Source organism: Aotus nancymaae, unplaced genomic scaffold (assembly GCF_030222135.1).
Source record: "Aotus nancymaae isolate 86718 unplaced genomic scaffold, 86718_ANA_hifiasm-v0.15.2.pri h1tg000029l, whole genome shotgun sequence".
Classification (NCBI taxonomy): Eukaryota; Metazoa; Chordata; class Mammalia; order Primates; family Aotidae; genus Aotus; species Aotus nancymaae.
Window position 1 is genome coordinate 36203140 of NW_026988442.1, and position 19496 is coordinate 36222635.

General features: G+C 51.7%; 1 protein-coding gene across 1 annotated transcript in view; it reads right to left on the reverse strand.

Annotated features, from left to right (window-relative positions):
• BMP7 (bone morphogenetic protein 7) overlaps positions 1–19496 on the reverse strand; it is a 94550-nt gene that overhangs the window by 11433 nt on the left and 63621 nt on the right. Inside the window, exon 4 of the mRNA XM_012467506.2 lies at positions 575–772. Coding sequence (XP_012322929.1) covers positions 575–772 — 198 coding nt within the window. The remainder of the gene's footprint in view (positions 1–574; positions 773–19496) is intronic.

Consider the following 19496-nt stretch of genomic DNA (forward strand, 5'->3'; position numbering starts at 1 on the left):
ATCGCTTGGACCTAGGAAGCAGAAGTTGCAGTGAGCTGAGATCACACCACTGCACTCCAGCCTGGGTGACACAGCGAGACTCTGTCTCAAAAACAAAATCAAAACAAACACCTACCATCTATATTTATCAAGTATTGAAATTTGCCATGAATTTAAAATATTTTCACTTTATAAAATAAAGATACAGCAAACTCTTCCACCTCCCCATTTCTCCCTCTCCCTCCTTCCATGGGGCATGCCCTCCGGGAGCCTTCCCATCCATGTTGCAGAGACTTCCTTCATCTCTGTGTAGCTGTAAGTGCAGCCATTATTCTGTCTATTTAAATATCTACATGCTTGGTGCTGTGTTAAATGTTTTGCTACTTGCATTTCTAAGCTAATTTATTACTTTTACAGAATTAAGATGCTCTGTGTAGGGAGGGATTTGGGGGTTTTCCTCCTGCTATTTGTTCCACTGCCATCTGCTGAGCAGCTGAATGGATTTTGAGTTGCTCCCCTGCCCAATCCTGCTGGGGCCCTGCTGGGTTCCTGGGGGTGGGGTGGGGCATCTGTGATCCCTCCCACCTGGGTGTACCTGCCACGTTGGTCATCCGCAGGGCTTCCTGGTTCTTGGGTGTCTTGGATCGGTTCTGGCTGCGCTGTTTGCTCCCTGTGGACCGGATGCTGCGGAAGTGGACCTCCGTGGCCTTGAAGAAAGCTACCATGAAGGGCTGCTTGTTCTGGGGCCCATGCCGCCCGATCAGGCCAGCCAACTTGGGGTTGATGCTCTGCCCTGGACAGGAAGCAGCCAAGTGCACAGAAGAGTGGTTACGGGGGACAGCAGTCACGGGAGGGCCGAGAGCGGGATGGGACTGCCAAGACGCCATGCCTCCCGGTTCATTCGTGAACTCCTTATTCCTCCATCCCGCCAGTATTTATTGAGTACTCACTCTAGGCCAGGTACTGTTTAAGAAACTTGGACCACAACTGCGAACACAGCCAAGAAAATGTCCTGTTCTCTGGGTTTCCGTGCTAGTGGGGAAGGCAGGGAGGGGAATATAAGGGGTGGGGAGCTAGGCTGATGCCTGCGGAAGGTGGCAAGTTAGTGAACCCCATAAGCGTCACTTGCATTTCATTGGCCAGAGCAGGTCATGGTATCTGCCTAACTTCAGGGAGTTGGGGGGCAATCTTGCTCTGTGTCAGGGAAGGTGGAGCAGGTGCAAGCAGCTCTAATGACTACAGGGGCCATCTGAGCAGAGATTTGGGTAACAGTGAGCGAGGGGGCCCATTGGATGTCTGGGAAGAGTGTATTTCAGGCAGAGGGAACTGCAGAGGTGAATGCCTGGAAGCAGGATTGAGGAGGGTGTGCTCAAGGAGCGGGGGCAGGTAGCAGGAACAACTGAGAGGGGCAGGAGGGGCATGAGTCAGGTCAGGTCCTGTGGGCAACACAAGCACCGCCTCAGCCCAGCATCCCGCATTGCTGCTGTCCGCTAAAATTCGCACCCACGCAGGACCTCAGGATGTGAACTCATTTAAAAGCAGGGTCTTTGCAGATGTGCTGTTGTCAGTTAAGCTCATACTAGATTAAAATGAGCCTTAATCCGATGACTGGTGTCCTCATAAGAAGGCCACGTAAAGACACAGATGCAGACAGCCCTGGGAAGACAGAGGCCGTGAAACGCCAAAGATTACCAGGAGCCCCTGAAGCTGGAAGAGGCAAGGAGGGATTCCTCCCTAGAGCCTTTGTAAGGGGACAGCCCTGTGGCGCCTCAACTTTGGACCACTTGCCTCCAGACTGTAAGAGAATAAAGCATTGTTGTGTTTCAGGCCACTCAGTGAGTGGAACTTCACATCCGGGGCCCTGGTCAGGACACTGAGGCACTCTGCAAGAAGAAGTGAGAACCACGAGGGTGGGACTTTCAGTGGTTTTTATGAGGCCACTTAGCCTGTCCCTGGCGACCTGACTGCAGGAGTCAACCTGGAAGTAGGGAGATCAGGTCGATGCAACAGACTGGTCCAGGTGGGAGATGGCGTGAGACTGGATCCAGGACAGTGGGGAGGGAGGCTGGTGAGAAACGGCCAGATCCTCAAGAGTTTGCTTTTAAAATCCATCTTTAGAATTTATTTTGCTTTTAACTTTTTGTTGTGAAATGATTATAGATTCACAGTTAGTTGAAAGACGACGTACAGGGAGGTCCCAAGTACCCTTCATCCAGTTTCCCCCAAAGGTGACATCTCAAATAACCAGCACACAGGAAAGGGGAGATTTGGGACTGAATTTTGGGAGGGATTATAAAAGGTGTGAGAAAAAGGGGAATCTCATGAGACTGGCATGCTTTTGGCTCAAGGCCCCGGAAGAAGGGAGGGGCTGTTTACCAACGTAGGGAAACAGAGGAAATGGAACATAAGCTGAGAAATAGAGGGTGGAAGATAAAATGCAGTTTGCTTTAGTAGATATTGTCTGAAATCCCTACTTGACACCAAAAGGAAGCTGTCAGGTGGGCTGCAGAGGTCTGGCCTAGGCTTGATCAATGGATCAATTGGAAGAGAAGAGCTCTGGGCTAGTGAGGGAGGGAGTGGGGCCCAGGCCAGACCTCCTGCATTCAAAGCCCTGCCTCTGTCACTTAATGCTCAGCTGGGGCTCAGGGCAGAGCTTTGCACACCCTGAGTGCTCAATAAACGCTGGCTCAGGGCAGTGGTCTAGACAGTGATGCAAGCTTGGGCATCCCCAGCTTGAAGACGGGGTTTAAAGCCAGGACTGGATGAGCTTGCCAGGGGAAAACATGCAGCCAGACGAGCGGTGTAAAGCCTGAGCCTAGGTGGCCTCTGTCTTCCACTGAGGGTCAGAGGAGACTGTGCAGGAGTACCCAGTAAGGAAGGATCCAGAAGAAGCCTGGGCAGGAGAAATGGGGACACCAACAGGGTACGGGGTCTCGGAAACCAGGGGAGGAAAGCAGAGGAAGCGAACTCCGCATCTTGTGCTCTGCAGATGGACCTAAGGACACGCCATCTATCCATTAGCGTTGAGGTCAATGTTGAGGTCAAATTTGCCAATTTGTCATTGGCAAATATATATGTAATACCATGCCTGGGGGTGATGAGTATTTCAAAGCCAAAAAAAAAAGAAAGCATCCAGTGGAAACGAAGCCTGTTTTACTCATGACAGCACAAGCTCAGAAAGGCCGAATAACTGCTCAGGTATAACCAGCTTGGAAGCAACAAAGCAGAATCTGAACTCAGATGAGGATGACTGAGAGTCAGGAGGCCAAGCCTCTGCAGATACGGTGCCCCGAAGTTAGGTGGGAGGGGTCAGAGACCAGCAAAAGCGACGGGCCCATTTGCATCTGGAATTAACTTCACCTGGAGTCCCCCAGACGGGCCAGAAGTCAAGAAACCCAGCCTCCCAGGACCAGATTGGCACCAGGGGCTTCACTTTGGTTTTTTAACAACTAATGTTTAAAAGAACAAATGTCCCCCCACCCGCCACTATTTTACCTTAACCCCCTTTAACATTCAGCTTTCCTGCATTCTTGAGCGGGGTTTCCCCGAGTTCACCCATCTATAATTTGAATGGTTCTATAAAAGAAACCATTAAAACGGAGCCCCTAGGAACTGTGTTTCCCCCCTGGAAGGCTTTTAGGGCAAAATAAAAATGCCTAGCCTGAAAACCTGATGCTGTTCCAGATACCTCAAATCCACACGCTGCAAAAAGTCTCTCCGCACCTCTGAGCGAAGGCGTCTGGCTGGCTTTGGGCAGCTGTCAGGACAGCCACATCCAGGGAGCCACAGCCCCAGCTGAGAAATGTCAGGACACAGGGGCAAGAAGGGGGTCTGAAGGGTGTTTAAATCCACATCAGCCGCTAACCAGCCTGCGCGGGCTGAGAGAGGCAAGTCGTATGCTGGGGCCTCTACTTCCTCATCTGTGAAATGGGGATGATGCCATTAGACCCATCTGTCCCCCCCTTTTCTTGGTAGCCAACCGGATTTTCATTGAGGCAGTTGTGCCTTACGTGGCCTCCACCTTGGCCTTAGAGGTGGGGCCTGTGGTCTAATAAAAGGCAACTAATCCTCTGGCTACAATGATTAGTTCGGGGATGAGCACATGACCCAATTTGGCCAATAAATGAAAGAGAGATATTCTGGAGGTTTCCAGAAAAGAAGCTTCCTACTCTAGTGTCCAGAAGGAAGCTTTTCTCTCTGTCTCTTTCTCTCTCTCTCTCTTGATAGGACTGAGAAAGGAGGGATGGATGGAGCCACAGAAACGGCCACCATCTGGCAACCACAGGTGACCATGTTTCCAAAGAGGCCACTATGGTAGAAGGCAGAGCAGGGAGACCAGGTCTCTTCTGACATTGCTAAGTCACTGGATCAAGCCAGCCCTGAAGCCTGCATTCTCACCCCAGCAACTAAGATGAAAAACCCCTTGATTGCTTGGACTGAACTGGTATTTTCAGTTGTTCTTATCCCTTTCCTAGAGACTTGGAGACAGGGAGCATGTGCCAGCCCTCTGGGACCTGACATGGAACTGGTGCTCTGAGGGCAGGTATATGTACTCTTCCCCTCTGTCACCAAATTTGGGAAAAGGTTCAGGTTTTTAACCTGAAGGCTGAACACCACCATGGCAGACACTTACTCACCTTCAACAACAACAAAAAAGGGATACAGAAGATACACTAGTAATTCCTAAGAAAAAGTTCAATAAGTAGTCTTCACAAGACCCAACAATTCCACTCCTAGGTGTGTATCCACGAGATCTGAAAACATAGGTTCGCACAAAAAACTTGCCCACTAGAGTTGGCAGGAGCGTTATTTATGATGCCCCAAAAGTGGAAACAACCCGATGTCCATTAACTAATGAATGGATGAACAAAATACGGTGTATCCATACAGTGGAATATTGTTTGCCATAAAAAGAAGCGACTTTCTGATCCATGCTACAACATGGACCAACCTCAAACGCATTCCACCAAATGGAAGAAGCCAGATACAAAGCCACACGTTGAACGATCCCATTTCCGGGAAATGTCCAGAACAGATAAATCCAAAGAAACAGGAAGTAGCTTACTGGTTGCCTAGAGCCAGGGGCTGGGGAGCAGGGAGTGCCTGGTAAGGGATATTTTGGAGTCATGGAAATGTTCTAGAATTAGACAATGGAATGGCTGCACAACAATGAGAATATACTAAAAAAAAAAAATCACTGAAGTATACCCTTTGTAATGGTGAGTTTTATGTTAGGAAAATTAGATCTCACATTTTAAAACAACTCAAAAGCAAAACCGGGCTGGGAATGACCCACTAACTGCGCCTTAGAGGGACACTTTTTATGAATAAACAGCAAAGATGCCTACAGCGGTGCCTGGCTCTTGCTGGCTGTTTACTCAATGAATAAACGCCCACCCCACCAACAGCAGACTCGGTGTTCCCGGCCCACCCCATCCTGGACACAACCCCAGTAAGGGCAGATGCCGCAGCCTTATTTTGCAAAGGAGGAACAAGGCTCTGAGTAATGAAGGCCTTGGAGCTGGTCCATGGCAAAGCCAAGATTCGAACTCTGGTCTGTCAAAACCAAAACCCACATTCTCTGCCATGACAGCCACAAGCCCTCGTGCTGCAAACTCACCCAAGGTCTCCCTTCTGTCTGGGTTTACGGTCGGTACTCAACAAAGGTCACGGCTCCCCAACACAGGGTGGGGACTACACGTGAGCTTGGAGGTCAGCACCGCAGGCGTGGGGAGGGGACAGCTTCTCCCAACAGCTAGAGCTTTTCGTCCCTGGTATTCCTTGAAATGTCAAATGCATGACTAGGGTCATTTGGAAGAAACTGGACTGAAAGACTCTGAACTCTGTTATCTCTCTGACTTTTTCCTGGGGTCCAGGGGGCTCTGAAAACAATACCTGGTGACTGCAAAGAGAGAAAATCACAGAGAAGAAAGTGGGCCCAGAACATCTCGCTAGGAGCCCACTTGTCGGCAACAACCTTCCATTCATCCCCAGGCGCCGGCACCAGCGATACAATTTGCAAGGCCCAGTGCAAAATGAGAATGTGAGACCTTTTGTTCAAAAGTGATGAATCATTTCAAGGTGGGGACGGCAGAAGCAAACCCAGCACACAGCCCTTCTAAGTCACCCACAGCTGAGAGCCTGGCCTCGTCACACGCGTCTAATGCAGAAACACCAGGGTGCGATTCCATGTGATTGAGACAGCACCATCCATCCTGTTTCACAGAAATCTGCCCTTTACGTAATATATTGCAGACACATTTCCACGTCAGTGAAACACACACTGAGCTCCTCCCCGCTGGCCACAGAGGAGCTCCACGTCTGGAAATGCTGAGATGGAAGCATCCTTTGCCTTGTCCTCTTCTCCTAATGCAGGTTCTGTGTCCCAGGCTTGAATAACTAACTTGTTTGTTCTTTGATTAATTCATTCAGCAACTATTTGTTGAGCAGCCACTGTGTGCCGGGGGCTGGGGCACATCGGTGAACAAGAACGTGACCACCCCGGGAGCTGACCGGCCAGGGAGATCGACGGAGGGGTGTAGAGTGCTCTGTCCCATGGTGGCGAGGACTAGGAAGGATCCAGGACAGCGTGGGGGGACGCGGCAGTGGGGTGCAGTGGGGAAGGCATCTCGGAGGCACCTAGAGCACAGGGCAGAGTGAGCCAGGGAAGGCTCTGGGAAGGGAATGTTCCCGGCAGAGGAAATGGCAAATGCCAGGTTCCCGAGAAATACATGGCATGTTTCAGGCACAATGAGGATGTCGGTGAGGCCTGAGAGAGTGAGCAAGGAACCAGAGGGGGCGAGGCTGGAGAACGAGTGAATGAGGATCCAGAGGAGGTGAGGCTGGAGACAGTGAATGAGGATCCAGAGGAGGTGAGGCTGGAGAGAGTGAATGAGGATCCAGAGGAGGTGAAGCTGGAGAGAGTGAATGAGGATCCAGAGGAGGTGAGGCTGAGAGAGTGAATGAGGAGCCAGAGGAGGTGAGGCTAAAGAATGAGTGAATGAGGAGCCAGAGGAGGTGAGGCTGGAGAATGAGTGAATGAGGATCCAGAGGAGGTGAGGCTGGAGAGAGTGAATGAGGATCTAGAGGAGGTGAGGCTGGAGACAGTGAATGAGGATCCAGAGGAGGTGAGGCTGGAGACAGTGAATGAGGATCCAGAGGAGGTGAGGCTGGAGAATGAGTGAATGAGGATCCAGAGGAGGTGAGGCTGGAGAGAGTGAATGAGGAACCAGAGGAGGCGAGGCTGGAGAGAGTGAATGAGGAGCCAGAGGAGGTGAGGCTGGAGAATGAGTGAATGAGGATCCAGAGGAGGTGAGGCTGGAGAATGAGTGAATGAGGATCCAGAGGATGTGAGGCTGGAGAGAGTGAATGAGGATCCAGAGGAGGTAAAGCTGGAGAGAGTGAATGAGGAACCAGAGGGGGCGAGGCCGAGGTGGGTAGGGGTCACAGTCCAGTGGGTGATTTGGGCAGGGGGTGACGCAGCCAGGGTTCTATGGTGGGAGACCCATTCCGAATGCTGTGTGGGGAACTGACAGGGCTGAAAGAGAGAGTGCTGGTCCAGAGCCGCGTCCCTCCTCTCTGTCCTCTCCTTCAGGCCCCACCATGCTCAGGGCCGGCCTCCCTGAGACCCTCACACATACCACCCTCCTCCTTTGACAAGCTCCACAACTCAGGGGAAGGGTGGTCTTCTTCACCGTCTGCTCCTGCACAGAAGCCAGCTTTAATGCTGGGTACAAAGCCTCCTCCCCAGACAGGCCACAACCAGCACAGTGGGCCTGCCCCCTGACCCCCGCCCCCCAGGCACAGCGGGCTTCGGGGCTGCTTTGCGCATGGTGTGATGTTTAGCGGCACCCTTGGCCTCTTTTCACCAATGCCAGTTGCACCTCTCCATGTCGTGATAACCAAAAATGTCTCCCGACATTGCTACATGTCCCCTGGGAGAAAACGTCCCTGGTCAGGAGCCGCGGCTGCACATACACACTCCCTAAACAAGCAAGAAAGGCATGTAAAGCTGAGTCCTCGCGGTGGAGTCTGACCTGCAGAACCCGAGAGAGAATGTAGTGCTTCATCAAGATGAGATGAATGAACTTAGAAGGCGCATCATGAAGCACCGACCACTGCCTGAAGATTCATTTACTGAACATGTGCTCATGACTCGAGTACTTAGCCCAGCACTGCCCTACGCTCTGGGGTGCTCCAGCGGCAAGACAGGCCCAGGCTCTGGTGGGACCGACAGAAGGAAAGTTCCCTCCCATGAGCCACTAAATGAGGAGCAGCAACGTGAATTAGCCTGATTACAACCAGGAGGAAAGAAATGCAGGCTGGACGCGGTGGCTCATGCCTGTAATCCCAGCCCTTTGGGAGGCCAAGGCAGGTGGACCACTTGAGGTCGGGAATTTGAGACCAGCCTGGCCAACACGGTGAAACCTCGTCTCTACTTAAAAAAAAAAAAAATTAGCCAGATGTCATGGTACATGCCTGTAATCCCAGCTACTTGGAAGTTGAGGCATGAGAAATGCCTGAACCTGGGAGGCAGAGGTTGCAGTGAGCTGGAGATCATGCCACGGTGCTCCAGCCTCGGTGACAGAGTGAGAAAGAAAGAGAAGAAAGAAAAGAAAGGAAGGAAGGAAGGAAGGAGGGAGGGAAGGAAGGAGGGAGGGAGGGAGGGAAGGAAGGAAGGAAGGAGGGAGGGAGGGAAGGAAGGAGGGAGGGAGAGAGGGAGGGAGGGAAGGAAGGAAGGAAGGAGGGAGGGAAGGAAGGAAGGAAGGAAGGAAGGAAGGAAGGAAGGAGGGAGGGAGGGAAGGAAGGAAGGAAAGGCACATACTAACATAGGTGCCTATAGGTAGATGTAACATCTGTTTTTCTTTTAATACCCCAGGAAGGGCTGAGAAAGGTTATTTTGTGGGAGAACAATTCCTTTTCATTTTATGCTACAAAATATCAGATTTAGTCAGTGTATGTAACTATTTATTTTGGTTATTTGTATTTAAATGTCCTGGACAAGTCACACTGACTAGGGAGTCAGCCTGCATCTGTAAGGCATGGGGGTGAGGTGGGTGGAGAAAGTGATGTAGGCAGGGAGATAGGACCTGCATAACGTTTAAACCATAAAATCTGTATCTTTGAGAAAGTTGAAAAATATATTTTAGCTGAGGTTTAATAGGTTTTCTTTAAGCGTGCAGATTAGCCTAAGAATACCAGATTTTGCAAATAAAAAAAACCCAGGGTGCCTGGTTGAATTTGAATAGTGGATAAACGCATACTGTTTGCAATACGGGGGACGCGATTCTTTGTTGTTTATCTGAAATTCAAGTTTAACTGGGCATCTTGTATTCTACCTGCCAAGAGAGCCTCCTTAAGGTTGGGGTAGCAAGGTTTTCTGCAGTGTAATTCTACCTGAGGCCTCTGAAGCCTGCAGCAGCGGGTGGGAAAGGGGTCTGGGCTTATGTGACAGGCAGGTGGGGGACCCAGAGGCCATGGCTTTGCTGGTTTCTTCACTGAGACTCAGTGTGGGTCTCTCTGTGGGGTGTTTTGTTGCTTTTTAAAGTCTTAGTTTTTAACTTACCATACAGTAAAATCAGCCCCTTTTGGTATGCCCACCTGTAAGCGCACGCGCACGCACAGAAGCCGATACCCAACTCAGTCGGGATGCAGAGCAGCCCCACACCGCAGAGAGCTCTCCGAGCTGCCTTTTAGCTCAGTGGCTCCCAACTGGGGTGGTGCTGCTCCCCAGGGGACGTGTGGCAATGTTTGAGATGTGTTTGGTTGTCGTAACTGGGCAGTTGCTACTGGCATTGAGTGGGTGGAGGCCGGGGAAGCTGTTAACATCCTATGATACACGGGACGGTCCCACAGCTAAGAATGCCAGTCCCACGGCTAAGAACGGCGGTCCCACAGCTAAGAACGGCGGTCCCAGAGCTAAGAACGGCGGTCCCACAGCTAAGGACGACGGTCCCACAGCTAAGAACGGCGGTCCCACAGCTAAGAACGGCGGTCCCACAGCTAAGAACGGCAGTCCCACAGCTAAGAACGGCGGTCCCACAGCTAAGGACGACGGTCCCACAGCTAAGAATGACGGTCCCACAGCTAAGAATGGCCCAGGAGTGCCAAGGTTGAGAAAGTCTGCTTTGTAGTCACATGCCCTGCACTGTCGGCCCCTGGCAAACACTGACCCACTCGCACCCCTATAACCGCGTTTTCTAGATATTTCATGCTATGGACTCCTGCAGCCTTTTGCATTGGCTTATTCCAACCTGTGTAATGTGTTCGAGATCGTCCACGCAGTGGAGCGTTTCAATAATTCCTGCCTTTCTGCTGTATGTAAGCAGCACCATTTGTTTATCCATTCACCTGGTGGCTTCCAGCTTTGGTGATTAAGTATATAATGAGAGACATTGTGTGTAGGTTTTGGGGTGAACCTACCTTGGCATTTTTCTGATGTGAGGAAGAAATTGAGTCCTTTATGTGGCCAAAACTTTAGCCCTTTGCACACTGTGGGCGCCGTCTGTTCACAAAGCATCACAGCTACGATTGTCTGAAGGGGCCAGGGATGCTGTCTGACTAGACCTTTGCTCCGACGGTCCAGAGCAGAGTGGAGAAGGCCCAATCATTGCAGGGAGGTGAGGCAGAGTCAGCTGGTGTGAACCCCACAGCCATGCTCAACCCCCTCGTGCCTGGCCTTCCTCCATCCATGGAGCAGCTCCTGCTGGGGATCGATGCTGAAGTCTTCTCAGAAGTGTCTTCTCGAAAAAGGCAGGCACGTGATGAGATGAACAGCCTTCTTCCTTGCCCATTGCATTTTCCTTCCATGCTTGGGGGCATGGAGGCAGCCACTTTGCCAACCATGGTGAGAGCCTCTGGACGAAATGTCAATGCTGTCAAGATGATGGGGCCAGAAGGGGAAAAAGGGCTTGAGTCTGTTGATACTCTAGCCCAGGGGCCAGCAAACTACAGCCTGCAGGTCATATCCAGCCCACTGTCTGTTCTTCCAAATAAAGTTTTATTGGAACATAGTCGATGCACAGTCAGGAACACATGATCAGTGGCTACTTTCACGCTAAGCAGTAGGCAAAAACAAACGTCTGACCCTCAAAGCCTAAAATATCTACTCTCCGGTACTTTACTGAAAACCTTTGCTGATCCTGACTCTAACCAACCCTAGATCCACTTACCTCCAGACTTGTAAGGAAAACCATCAGTGTCCTCACGAAAGAAGACAGCGTTATTCTCGATCATTTGCCAGTGTGAGTGTTCTGGATACATTGGTTCTGTCATTGCTGCTTCTCAACAAAAATGAAAACCCACCATTTACTGAGCACTTGCTGTGTACCAAGCACCATGCTAAGCCCATTCCATGCCTCACCCCTCACTGGAACCTCTCAAGGTAGAACTGTGACCCTACATTTACAGAGGAGGAAAGCAAGGTCACAGGGACAGAGTCACCTATCAGGGACCCGATGCTAGGGAGGGAAGAGATGGAGTCCACACCCTGGCCCAGCCGACTGGAGCCTGCGAACTTGACCCCTGCACCATCTGCCAATGAGTCCAGGTGATGTCAGGGAAAAGGACCCCCAACATTCAGAAAGGCTGCCCAGGCATGGATATGGGTGACCTACGGGGTCTCCAAAGGTAGGAGGCATTCAGTGAGGCATAGAGGGAAGGGCCTTCCGAGAAGAGCCAGGTGGAGGCAGGACTCAGAGTGAGCTGAGGACGGCACCACTGGCAAACCCAGGTGGCCTGAGCAAAATCGGCATAGCCAGCCCAGAGGGAGCCAGCGAGCTCTGTGGGAAGACCCCGGAGAGCAGGAGGGAGCACAATGGGGCGCCTCGGGAAAGACGGGGGTGCAGCCCACCCACACGGCACAGGGGTGGCATCTGGGTTTCCTTGTGGCTTCTTTGTTTTCCAGGCCCAGGGCCATCGGCTACCCCTTCAAGGCCCACAGCACCTGAATGTTTCTCATTAATTGTGAAAAACACATTCACACCAGCCATTTCTCTCAGTGGACCAAGGTCCAAGTGACAAGTGAGAACTCAGTTAACACTTGTGACATCTGCCTGGCCCCGGTTACCCCATTCGGCCCTCCCTATCCCTGCCGTCCCAACCCTGGAAGGACTGATCCCAGCCGCTGGGTCATCAGGCCTTTCTTTTCTCTCCCTCTCCGGCTTCTGGACAAACAGGATGTGAAGCAATCGCACGGAGCAAAGGCACTTTGGAGCCAGCTGCGCCGTGGGCGGCATCGCTCACCAGCCGTGGCTTTGTGGGGCTTAGTTTCTACAGCCGCCGCGGGTGAGTGGCTCACCTCCCGGCTCCTTCCTCAGCCACCACAGCTGGCGTCACACTTGGACAGCACATGCCCTTCAATCCTTTAAATGCTCTGCAATCCCATCTGATTCAATATGGAATGAGCATGAAGTGAGACACGTGCCCTCGTGTGTCACAGGAGAGACGCTTGGGGCTCTCTGCATGCAGATATCCAAAATGCACCTGCTCCTGACTCCCAACCGACTTCAGGAAGCAGAGATGGGGTGCAGGAGGGAGAGAAGGTGCCTGGGGTCTTGGCGCTCAGGGGATGGAGAGCAGGCGCTCACAGGAGCTGAAGAAAGGGGTCCCCAACGAGGAAGTATGACATAGGGCAGACCAGGCCTCCCAGATCGTCTTCTTGGATCTGAGAGGCAGGGCTGATTGACATGACCCTCCTGAGTCTCAAGTGATTTCTTCTGCAAACAAGGAAGAGGGGGAGACCCCATGAACCAGGACAAAAGGCTTCAGTCCCTTTCTTGGGACAAATGACCTGGTGCCTCCACGTCCGCAAGGATGAGAGTCTCCCCAGTCCAAACCAGTCTTCATCTCACTGCAGCAGGTTTTGGGGATGGAAGATGACACAAGAAAAATGGGCATGTGGATTTGTAGAGCACCAGGAAGCCGTTCTGAACCATCCGCAGAATCTCAGACCTCATCTGCACGGCTCCACCCCTGCCCCTCAGTACACGGTCTCTCGTTGCCGGGCGGCCTCCTCCTGGGAGAATGTGAACAACACCACAGCCAAATCTTCCTTTTGTTCAGGCTGCACCCCTGGTGATTAGAACAGTCCTCGGCTCATTGTAGGGGCACGCAAATGTTTGTTGAGTGAATAACTGTGCTTCCAACACAGGTGGAGAGGTTTTGGCTGTATGAAACTTGTTCTAACGACCAGATGCTGGGGCAGGGGGATGATCTTCAATCATCATTCTCTCCCTATTCGGGGAAGCAGGGCCCATGAAAATGCAGTAACGTCTCTTAAAATTGGAAGATAAAACATGAACTTTCAGTACCTAAGAATGTTTTGGTTTTTAATTCAAAGCTGGGCACCTACAATTCCAGCTACTCAGGAGGCTGAGGCTGGGGGGTCGCTTGAGCCCAGCCAGCCTGGGCAATATAGCAAGACCCCATCTCAAAAATAATCAATTTTTAATTCAGCCAGAATTATAATATTCATCTTGATGTCAACATGGCCATAAAACATACTTTTTAATTTTTTTTTTTGAGACGGAGTCTCACTAAATTGCAGAGACTGGCATGCAGTGGCGTGATTTCAGCTCACTGCAACCTCCACCTCCCAGGTTCAAGTGATTGTCCTGCCTCAGCCTCCGAAGTAGCTGGGATAACAGGCATGCACCACCATGCCCAGTTAATTTTTTGTGTTTTTAGTAGAGCCGTGGTTTCACGATGTTGACCAGGCTGGTCTCAAACTCCTGACATCATGATCCACCCACCTTGGCCTCCCAAAGTGGTGGGATTACAGGCGTGAGCACCGTGTCTAGCCCTAATTTTTTTTTTAATGGAGGGAGGAGCCACGGAAGTCGAGTGCAGCCCTGGCCACTTCTGCACGGGGGGCTCCTGCAGTGAGTCCTGTGAGAAGCCTACTGTCTTCTGGGTTCTTCTTCCCATGTGAGAAGTCAGGCAAGACCTAGAATGTTAGAGGGTCCTGGGGTCTCTACCTCCGGACAGCCAGGCTGGGTCCCCTGTAGGGGCTCATCTGCCCCTCCAAACCCCACCAGGTGGGGTCTGGTGAACACATTCCTTGGAAGATTTTCCAGCAAAGAGGAAGGGGGTTGGAGCCACAATCCTCTGGCTGAAGCCCAGGTCTACACCTGGGAGTCATGAGAAAGTCCCCCAACCTTCTCGGCTTCTATTTCCTCATCTATAAAACATTGGTGACATCAATTGTGCTACCTGGGCAGGATTATTGTGAGAACTAAAAAAATCAGCAATGAGAACATCTCACACTCAGGAGCACAGGCAGGACGCTGAGACCAGGACTCAGCATGTTCTGTGAATTCACTTTCTCCTTCCAGCCACCTACAGAATTGTGATGTTATTACGGTCACAGAACACACAAAGGAACAAGACCCCGAGAGGTGGGAGCAGCTGTTGAGACCACACAAAGGTGACCGAGGAGCTGTGCTGTGACAGGGCCATGGGTGTATGTGCAGGGACTGCCAGCCATCCTGCTTCTAAAAGCTGCACCCAGATCAGCAGCTCAGGGCCTGGCCTGCAGGGAGGGCTCCTCGGCCTTGAGCCCAAGGGTGGGAGGGGCCCCGAGCCGCAGGATTCCCTCTGCTCAACAGTGCCTTGCCTCTCCTCTCCCTCTCCTCTCCTACCCTCTCCTTTCTCACAGGGCTCTGGGCGGTGCTGGATTCTCCCCGGGTCCCTGACACCAGCGCCCAGCATGGGGTGTAGGACACAGCCAGCCCAGGGGTGGGAAGCACAGCCTGGGGGCTGGAGCAAGTGGAGGGCCGCCTCTCTTCTCCTCTGTACTAAGGGAAAGACAGACTCCAGCCCTCATGGCTGCAGCGCCAGCCCCTCCCCAGGGAGATGAGACCAGGCTCCCCGCTCGGCTCCCTCCCGATGAGCTGCAGGTGCCTGGGAGTTTACGGGCTTCTCCTCGTGAGGGCACGCTGGCCTGGAGCAGAGCCCCAGCTGCGGCTGCTCTGCATGGTGACTCACCAGAGGGCCCAGCTGGGAGGAAGAGGGAACAGACGTGCTCTTCCTTGGTGGTCTCGGAGGGCATCGCCGCATTTTGACCTTGAGACCCCCACCTGTGGCCAGATGGGAGGGAAGGAGGACGCCATCTGCGCTCTGGAGTTTTGGAGACCGCTGGCAGGCAGGGGCTCCCGTGGGGTCAAACACAAGGCTTCTGAAAGAAGGTCCGTGATGGCTGCGCCCCACTAGAATGAAAGCTGGCTCAAATTACTATCCTCCACCTGTCCGTTGTGTGCTGAGACCCCAGGAGGTGTCCAGACTCCAAATTCCAGTGGCCGCCGGGGTCCCCTCTCTACCCAGGGTTGCAAGGTTTGGGTGACCCTGTCTCTGCCTCTTCTCGACACGGACCTGGGCATGGGCGCTGCTGCTGGGCACCTGGCTTCCCTGTGTTCTGGTTCAGGCAGCATATTCTCTGAGTTAATACCAGTAAGAGGTCTCCAGGGCAGGGACCAGGGTCTCTGCAGCCAGCTCATTGAAGCAGTGTATACTCACTTGTTGGATAGACACCGCCTCCCGCAGGCCCTGCTGCCTCCCCCGTGCAGGATCCAGCAGGGGAGAGTTGAGACCCAGGACCCGAGGGCACCTGTCAGCCCAGCCACCATCTCGTAAACAGGCTGCCCCAGGCACAGTGCATGACTTTGCCAGAGTGCTGTCACTGGGCCAGGCCTCAAGTACCCAAGTCTTATTTTAAAAGGTGGCAAAGGAATAAAAAAGTACGTATTAGGTACCGTGTACACTGCTTGGCTGATGGGAGCACTGGAATCGCAGATTCACCACTGTACGATTCATCTGTGGAATGAAAACCACTTGTACCCGTAAAGCTACCGGGGAGAAAGGGCATATTCCGGCATGCATCATCAGAGACGCCCCACGGGTGGGTCTGAAACGAACCCCAGGCACCTGCGTGTGTAGTTTGCCCTCAGGGGTGACCCTGACGGACGCTAGGCTGGAGAGCCTCCATGGTAGGGAAAACAAAGAATTTCACAGCCATGGTGTCTCGAAAATCCTGGACTCACTTGCTCCTTAGCTCATCCCCAAAAGGTCGAAAAATCCACGCAGCCAACTGGCCATTGTACACCCTGCCCCTCCCTGACAATCCGAGTGGGTGGGTCTTCCCCGACTTGGGCAACCACACCAAACTCGCTGCCTCGGCGCGCAGCACCTGGACAAGCCAAGTACCCAGGCAGTGGCACCACACCTGGTCTCCAGTGCCCTGCCCAGGAGGGGCAAAGATGGTGTCACAGAGTCGGGGGCGGGGTCAGGGACATGGCGTCTAATCCTTGCTCTGACTCTAGATAGCATCTTGCAGCCACTAGGCTGCAAGGAATGGAGAGGGTCTCAGGTGGGCTGCTGAAATGTGGAGCCCGGGGGGCTCTCAGGAGCCTTCATTTCCTTGCCTGCACCACGGGGATGTGAACCATAGTATCTACCTTGCTGGGTAATTGTGACGATCATGAGACAGTGGTGCTGTGCAGCAACCACGCACCAGGCAATTAAACTCGTCACTTGCATGAGCTCATTTGATCCCTCGCAACCACCCTTGGGGATGGAAACTATTATTAACCCCATTTTCCAGATGAGGCACGTTAAGTGACTCACCCTGGGTCACAAGGCCGGAAACAGCAGGGCTGGGATTTGAACCTGGGGAGCCCGGCTCCAGAGCCCAAGCTCTAACCATCAGGCAGCACTTTTCTTCAGAACCTCGACAAAGGGGGAGCAGGTGCTGGAGGCGAAAGGGGCAAAATGATTCTGACTGTGTCTGGGGGGAATGGTGAGGGCAGGACTGGTACTAGGAGGAGCTGGCCGCAGCGCTGGCATCACCAAAGAGAAAAATCACCTGGGCCAGCAGGCAAGACAGAGAAGCACAGAACCCACTGGGGCCCAGTTGGAAGGTCTCCCCAGCATCTACAAGTCCACAGAAATGGTTACTCTGAAGAAGAGAATTAGCCATATTCCTTCATTTTTATCTTATCCCCAGAATGTTCCACAGGAGCTTTTAAGGAAAAAGGAGAGTCAAATGATTCTATTGCTAGATGAGTTTGGAATTCCTCGATGCAATATTTCCTATCTGGAGATTCACAATGGACATCGGCAAAATAAATGCTCTGATAAGTCCTGCAGAGAAATTGGTTTCATTTATTCAGCCTAGCATTCCTCATATTTAAATGACTGTGAAACTCTTCCTTTTCCCCTGAGGCACCTATTGGCACTTCATGGAACAGTGTGAGAATGGCTGGTATAGAGCAGGCATTACAAACTTTCCTTGTTAATAATATTTTTGAAAATAATAAATATTTGCGGCTTAGCAGGCCACAGGGTCTCTGTTACAATTACTTGACTTTGCTGTTAAAGCATAACAGCAGCCCCAGACACGACATAGACAAATGGGTGTGGCTGTGCCAATAAAACAGCAGGTCTGGACACCAAAATGTACATTTCATAGAATTTTACGTGATATTAAATATTCCTCTTCTTCCAATTTTTCTCAATCATTTAAAAATGTGAAACTATTCTTAGTTGACAGGCCACACACACAGAACCAGGCTGCAGGCTGAATTTGCTCAGCAGGCTAGAGCGTGCCAACCCCGAAGACAGCAATGGAAAGCTCCAGTGTCTTCTAGCAGCACTCTTAACTCTCAGGGGCATGGAAATAGGAAGAAGAACAAGCTGGGGGAGGGGGAGGTGGGGGGCAAGCAGTAGAAAGAAGACGGGTCTGGGATGCAGGGGACATGAGTGTAGTGCTAAACTCTGCAGTCCCCTCACATGGCCTGTGACTTTACGTGAGGCATTCTACAACTCAGGCAGAGGGCATGTGACTTTACGTGAGGCAGAGGGCATGTTCTGCATGGTCCGGAGTGAGGAGGGTCCCTATTTCCTCACTCAGACCTCCCACAGACCTTCCGAAATTCTGGAATTGTTCCTGCTGCCCACATCCTACTGCCAGGCACCTGAGCTGGAGAAGAGATAAGAAGGGCCCCTAAACTAGACTTTGATAAATTGTCCCCAGGATGCTGGCCAGGATGTCCCCCCCAGCTCCATCTAAGGCAGTGGCCTCCGATAGGAAGAAAAAGAGGCAAAGCCCAGGATCAATCAGGTAAAAGATTATTACATTCAGCTCTATTGCCTTTTTTTTTGTTTTGAGACAGATTCTCCCTCAGTCGCCCAGGCTGGAGTACAATGGCACCATTTGGGCTCACTGAAACTCCCGCCTCCTGGGTTCAAGCGATTCTTCTGCTTCAGCCTCCCTAGTAGCTGGAATTATCGGCATGCACCACTATGACTGGCTAAATTTTTTTTTTTTTTTTAGTACTTTTAGTAGAGATGACGTTTCACATGTTGGTCAGGCTGGTCTCAAATTCCTGACCTCAGGTGATCCACCTGCCTTGGCCTCCCAAAATGCTGGGATTATAGTCATGAGCCACCTCGCCAGGCCAAGCTCTATTGTTTTAATCCACTTGGCAAAATCTGGCATACACGAAGTACAAATTAAACAAAAACCTGGGGAAATATTTGTTGCTCAAACTGCAAAGAACCAAAATCATACAGAAAAAGACCAAAACCTACCAGCACAACCGGCAGAGAACATGAACATACCACGTTCAGGGAAGAAACGGCAAATGGCAACCATGAAGAAATGCCCACCTCACACAGAATAAGAAAAAGCAAAGGCAAGCTACATGATACCATTTGCTATCTGCTGGATTAGCACAAATCCATGTTTGAGAACTTGAACTGGCAAGAATGGGAAAACACGTACCCTCACGCATTGCTGGTGGGGGTGCAAGTGGAATGGCCTGGAAAGAGGGCAAACTGACATTATCTAACAAGACTACAAATAGGCTGTGCGTGGTAGCTCATGCCTGAAATCTCAGCACTTTGGGAGGCTGAGGTCAGGAGTTCAAGACCAGCCTGGTCAACACGGTGAAACCTCGTCTCTATTAAGAATAGAAAAATTAGCCGGGTATGGTGGTGGGCACCTGTAGTCCCAGCTACTCAAGAGGCCGAGGCAGGAGAATCGCTTGAACTTGGGAGGCGGAGGTTATAGTGGGCTGAGATTGTGCCATTGCATTCCAGCCTGAGCGACAGAGTGAGACTCCGTCTCAAAACAAACAAAAAACCTACAAATAGACAACTCCACCTTCAGGAATTGATCCTAGAGCTACACTCAAATGAAAAGTGACCTGCGGACCGAGGTTTCCCACTGCAGCCTTGATGTGAGAGCAAAAGACTAGAAAACACGTAGGCGTCCATCCCAGGGGAGCGGGGTAAGTCAGTTTTGGTGATGATGATGATGATGATGATGACTGCTCTCCTTCACACATGTGTTACAATCAGGTCCTGTTCTAAGCCTCATCACTCAAAGCACGGTCCAGGGACCTGCAGCCTCTGTCACCTGGTGGCTGCCTGAAAACACAGGCCCCTCTGCCCCAGGCCAGCTGAATCACAATCTGCATTTACGCAGATGCCCAGGGGAATCCTATGCTCAGTAAGGCACT